Source organism: Onychostruthus taczanowskii, unplaced genomic scaffold, assembly GCF_017590055.1.
Source record: "Onychostruthus taczanowskii isolate IOZ18803 unplaced genomic scaffold, ASM1759005v1 scaffold40, whole genome shotgun sequence".
NCBI classification, from domain to species: domain Eukaryota; kingdom Metazoa; phylum Chordata; class Aves; order Passeriformes; family Passeridae; genus Onychostruthus; species Onychostruthus taczanowskii.
This window is the reverse complement of record NW_024501460.1, coordinates 5,375,742-5,381,741: the sequence shown is the minus strand read 5'-3', so window position 1 is coordinate 5,381,741 and position 6,000 is coordinate 5,375,742. Positions and strand designations below refer to the sequence as shown.

The 6,000-nt window shown below is 39.3% G+C and overlaps 1 protein-coding gene across 3 annotated transcripts in view; it reads right to left on the bottom strand.

The window, feature by feature from the left end:
* Window positions 1-2,205: 2,205 nt before the first annotated feature.
* The window catches only part of RPP40 (ribonuclease P/MRP subunit p40), a 27,791-nt gene continuing 23,996 nt past the window's right edge, over window positions 2,206-6,000 (bottom strand). For all 3 annotated transcript variants that reach the window (XM_041413287.1, XM_041413285.1, XM_041413286.1), the window contains 3 exons: window positions 4,289-4,487; window positions 3,243-3,377; window positions 2,206-2,494 (listed from right to left, as the gene is read on the bottom strand). In XM_041413287.1, coding sequence (XP_041269221.1) covers window positions 2,296-2,494; window positions 3,243-3,377; window positions 4,289-4,487 — 533 coding nt within the window. In that variant the 3' untranslated portion in view covers window positions 2,206-2,295. The remainder of the gene's footprint in view (window positions 2,495-3,242; window positions 3,378-4,288; window positions 4,488-6,000) is intronic.

Here is a 6,000-nt window from a genome sequence, read left to right as displayed (position 1 = left end):
CAGCATCTCAAGTTACAGGATTCACAGACAGTATTTTAATCCCTTCCCTAGCTGGAAAAGCCATTTGAAGCCACCATCAGCAGACAACTCCAGACTGTAGGATGCAGCACAGCCATCACAACACAGCTTTGAGAAATGCTTGCAGTCCATTGCCTGTGTACACGAAGGGGAAGGTAACTACAGACCAATCTGTTGAGATTTCCTTAAATATCCACCAAAAAAAAAAAAATTAACCTTAATACTCACATGCTAAAGAGAACTGGGAGCTGAAAGCCTTTTTCTCAGCTTGCCTTCCAGAACGGTCTCACAGAGGCAGTTGCTGGGCACCCACCAGCACTTCCGCAGCTCCTTCTCCACCAAGGAGCCCAACCTGCTCTTGCAACCGTTAGAAAAATCACTTCACCTGATTTTCATTAGAAAAACCACTTCACCTGGTCCTACTGCTGCCACTTCAGTCAAGTCCCACAGCTGCTACTGGAACCACTATGTGAAGCAACCCCACCCATACAAGATTTACTTCTTGGTGGTTTTTTTCCCCTCAAGCAATACACATTGGTTTTATGCCCGTTCACACTGTTGAGGAAAAGGTTTTACTAGAATCTGGTAGAAAGATGATCACAGTCACAGGGCCTGCAGTTGCTAGCTCTGAAGCGACAAACTTCAATTTTTCATTAAAATTTAGGATTTTTAACTTTACATTAGAATTTTTGCTACAGGTTTAATTTCCAGGAAGGCTCAAGTAAAAACTCAACCTTCTGGTCAAGAGGAAAAAGGAAGATACTTCTTGTTACTAGTTTCTTTTATATAAGTCCATAATGCCTCAACACTTTCAAAAGCAGACTTCAGTCAACAACTCAAGCCCTTCACACTGATGCACAGTAATGAAACACAATCATGTTAAGTATTCCCTAGTCATGTGCCAAAGCAAGAATTTTCCCAGACTCTTGTACCATTGTCTATTCAGTTTGTGATTGGGTGAGTCTGTGTCTGTACATGTAACTTGTGCTCCTGGCAGCCTACTAGAAACCAGACAACGTCATGATTTAGAGCACTGCAGATTCATCGGAGTTGTGTTCGTAGGACATGCAGCACAGCTTGAGCAAAAGGGGGTCACGGTTAGTGGAGGGGTGTGCTAGACAAATAGCACTTGGTAAACCAACCAGCATGACTGTCCTCACTGAAGAGAAAATAAACAGATAAAAATAGAGCTTAGCTGCTTCCCACCGCCTGCTTTTCTGCGCCACTCACCCTGACATTTCCACTACAGCTTTTCCCCAGTTTCCAGTACCCATCTCTCACTCCAACAAGTAACCCACTTCAATTTTAGCACCGCATTGGTACTTTAATATGTACCCACTCCTCAAAACAAACCCCAAATTCCACCTTCCCTAAACACCATCCACCTTTCCATGGATTTCAACAGGAGTAGCATGGATTCTTCATAGCTGCCTATACTCTCAGCATTACTACTTACTGTTAATGTAAAATGTAAACCTGTTTCACACCAAGTGCATTGTGTGAGGGCACATCCACACCTTCCTTCCCAGAAACATGACTGCAATAACACCACAGTGGGACTCAGCTCCATGAGTTGCCCTGTAAGCAAGAACCACACCCTCCCCTTGAAAGAAGAGATTTCGTGTGGGTGTGCAGGTCAGTTAATAAAGGAAGCAGCAGACTTTTTGCATCACTGTCAGAAACACACTTCTGATAATCAACTGTGATCTGCAAAAGCAGGGGGACAGGTCAGTAAGCCTTCACTTTTTCCAGGTTTAATGGGTGCTCCTCCCAGTGCCACACACCTTCTCCTCACCTTTATTCTCCTACCCCTACCAAATCAAGGAGAACACATCCACACCTTTGGTTTTTTTGCTAGCATGTAGGCAGAAATATCTTAAGCAGGGATACGAAGGTTTTGCAGGTCTTTAATGTAAAGAAATAAAACACTTAATCCCAAAATGAGCTTTCCTGACAAATATTTTAGCTAACAATCTGTAAAGCTAACTTTCAAATTCCAAATTTGCTCCTGGGAAAGAGAACTACCTACAGTCAATTCCTGAGAATAACTCAAAAAACTAAACTTTTCCTAAAAGCGGAAGTTTTGTGAAGTTTTTCAGAAGGCATTGTATGACAGTAAAGAAACAAAAATCCATTGCTGCCATTGGCTACAAATAACAAAAACATGAACAGACTCTTAGTACTTAATCTGTTACATAACTACTTGTATAAAAATATTTTATTCGTTTTCTGTCAGTAACAAAGGATTATTTGAGAACTCCTTCTGTGGACATAGCTTTATGGAGGACAATCGTCATGAGCTCCTACAGCCATGTGAAGCCAGTAGTCCAGATTTCTAAAAATGACAAAGTTGTACAAGTTCTCTCCTCCTTTGTGGAAACCATGTTCACTTTCTCTCCAGGAAACAGGGCTGTCTGCAAAGCCATGCACAGTTAAGGTCAGCCAATATGCCAGTTTTGGTTCACCAAAATAGCAACTGCAAGCAAGAAGACAAGATAATCAGTGATTATAATGGAATAGGCAACACATTCAAGTCTACAGTATAAAGTAAAACAATCAAAGACATACTTCACTGAAAATTTATTAACAGTTAAAAAATTTAGTCCATAATAAATAAACTTGAAAGAAAATATTCAGAATACATTAGGGAAAAAAGTAAGATTGACTATCTATTATTCCTATCATAGTTTTATACGTGGCAAATCTGCCAGTTGTAGCAATTAGAAAAAGTTCTAAGTTGTAAAGTAGCAGTTCTGACTTTCCTACAGCTTGCACTGTCTTTCAGAAAATTGAAAATTTAATGAGAACAATTGCTATCAGGGAAGAAAAAAGACATTGGAGGAAGTAAAGTAGTCTAAGGCTATGCTTAACACAAATACTTTTACCACCAGAGAGGAAATAGGTTATGAATAATCACAGCCAGATACTATCCATTCCACATTTTAAAAATGTAGGAGTACCATACAGTCAGTTTCTTAGAAATTCAGATAAAAACCAAAGTCATTACTACAACACAGGGGAGGCTTTTTCAAATTCAAGGCATTCAAAATTGTCTGTTACATTTTACACTGACATCAAGCTTCCAGCTCATTTCCTAATTAAAACAAAAGTCTACATTTATGTATTTTGCTATTTCTTTCCAACTGAAAGGTATTCAAATGTGATTTCAAATAAGAAGTATTTGAGTACAAGTGCTATAGTAATGTGCTCCTGTCAATCCTTACCACAGCTGCTCCAATAACTGAATAATCTTCTCAGGAATTATAAAACCTGTGATTGTGCACAAAAAAGCTTTTTCCACCACTGTGTTGGGCTCAGGGCAGCAATAGGTTGACAAGAAGCTGGAGGATTTGTTGTCTCTGGAAGAAAAAACAATGAAGTAACTGAAATAAATATGCTTTAAATATTCTACAGGATGTCTTAGTAGTCAGAACTTGTACCAAACAAGTAGGATCCATGTATATCATCTAAATTAATGCCAAGTAACCAATGACCAAGCAGCCAATACAAAAGATCTCATGGTGCTGTGGGTTAACCCTGTAAGCACCCAAACACCACACAGCTGCTCCTTCACTCACTCCCACCTGGAACCAAAAGGGTAATGGGAGAAAATGCATGGGTTGAGATAAAGACAATTTAATAAGCAGAGGAAAAGTTCCACATGAAAGCAAAGCATGCAAAGGAATTAATTTAGTACTTCCCAAGGGCAGGCAGATGTGCAGTCATCCCCAGGAATGAGCTTCTAACTGACTTGGGAAGACAAACACTGGAACTCGGAACATTTCCCACCCATCCTCGCCCCAGCTTTTGCTGCTGAGTGTGTCACCACATCCCATGGTGTGGGACATCCCTCTGCTCAGCTGGGGTCTGCTGTCCTGGCTGGGTTCTCTCCCAGCCTCCTGCCTATCCCGCAGCCTCCTCACAGGCCGGGCCATAGGAGAGACAGAAAGAGGCCTTCAGACTGAGCAAGCCCTACCCATCAGTAGCTAAAATAACCCCTGTTGCCAACACTTAGTTCACAGATACAAAGCACAGCACCACACCAGTTACTGCAAAGAAAATTAACTCTATCCCAGCCCAATCCAGTACATATGGGTACCCTAAAACACCAATGAAGCCATTCAAGACTGACATAAACATTTAACTGCACAAAAGACTCTCACTTACAAAACAGTGTCTGTCTTAATTTTTATTCAATTATTTCTTAAAATAAATTGTGGCTTTCCTTACTTAAAACATTTTCAAAGATCAAACAAATTCAAATACTTACAAGCTAACTTGATTCAAGACAGCACCCAGCCATTCAAAGAGCTCCTCTGTACTGCAGGACTCCTCTGGTTTTCCTTGCAGATCATTACTTTGTAACACTGGACACTGCAAGTCCCTTAAGGTGCTGAATGTTATTTTTGGCTTCAGGGCCTGTATTTGGTTTTTTGAAAAGTATGACATCAATGTTGATCCCTCTGCACCTTAACAACACAGTACCACAAACAGCTGTTACGAAACTACTAAACAAAAGAAGCAGTGAATATGTGAAACATTTGTATATAAACAAAAAAATGCAGTGTGAAACTGCTTGTGTGCTTTCAATCCATGGCAGAACCTTAAAATCTTCAGCTTCCTTATCTTCTTGGAAATAAAACTTAGTGCAAGATATAGCAACTTAATACAGCTCAGTAAATTTGCTATCTAACTACAAAGTGTAGATTTGCCAATAGAAAATTCAAGCAGAATTAACTGCATGAGTAATAAAATGAGCTTGTTAAAAGGATGAACTCAAGAGTGTTCCTGAAAAGGAACAGATAAAATGAAGCAGGGATGTCATCAGAACAGCATTTTCCCTGAATAATGGAAAAGTGAACATGTGATTAGAGGTTTAAGAACAGATTTATCAATGATGCCAAGAGAAATTCCAAAATAATCTGGAGTATAAGAACTGAAGAGAGAAGAAAGAAGAGAGGGTAAAGAAATCAAAATACATCACCAATGTCGCTTTACTAGAAGAATAAACTCACCCCTGCTCTCCTCTCCCCGATACCTCTTCAATGCAGTATGGCTGTAAGAATTAAATGTACCTTGATGGACTTGTGGGACAGCACTAGTAAGAGACCCAAAACAGCAGGTACCTAGACTAAGAAACTAACTTAAGCAGGCATATTTTAAATTCAGACATATTACCAACTTGCTTTTGAAGCAGGAAGGTAATTGACATGGAATAAATTCTCCGAAATCTCAAATCCCAGATAAAGTGTGCTATTTTCAAAAAGCAACAATGGGTGTCTAGGAGACCAAGAAATAATGCCTTACTCATGAAAAGTCTGAAGTGCAGAACAACATCCAAATACCATAGAAAAGGCATGTGTAAACAGCAGAAATTCAAGAATAGGGTAGAGTTCACAGTGGAAAACCGTATCTAAAATTTCCTACCAGAAAACATGGACTGCCTAAAGTCTATCAATCATATTTACATCATCAAGGAAAATCATGTGGGGGGGAGTAGAAAAAGGAGAGTTAAGCTCATTTTTTTAGTCATTCTTCAAAAAAAGGTTGTTCCAAAGGACACAGTGACAAAGACAGGCAACCATTGAATTCTTCTTAATTTGGTATTTTCATATAGATATATTTAAGTCTGAAAAGTGCCAGAAGAGATGATCTTCCTTACATTCTATTGGCATTTGTTAGCCTAACAGGTTCAAATAATGTATCATTTTGCCCTAGAATTCCTAGTAAAATATAGAAAATCATACATTTTACATGTCTGCTGCATGTGGGAGCCTCAGATATAGCCCTAAATGCAGGAAATCTCAAAGACTACAGTCAGATCCTAACAGAACAATTCCTCTAGCTACAGCACAGCTTTCTGTGTTAACAGGAACCAGGCACATCATCGAAGCTCTTCAGAAACCACTGAATTTCATCCAATAAACACGTAAAATTGTGATAGAAATTACAACAATAGAAAAAAGATTGTATTGCCTTTGT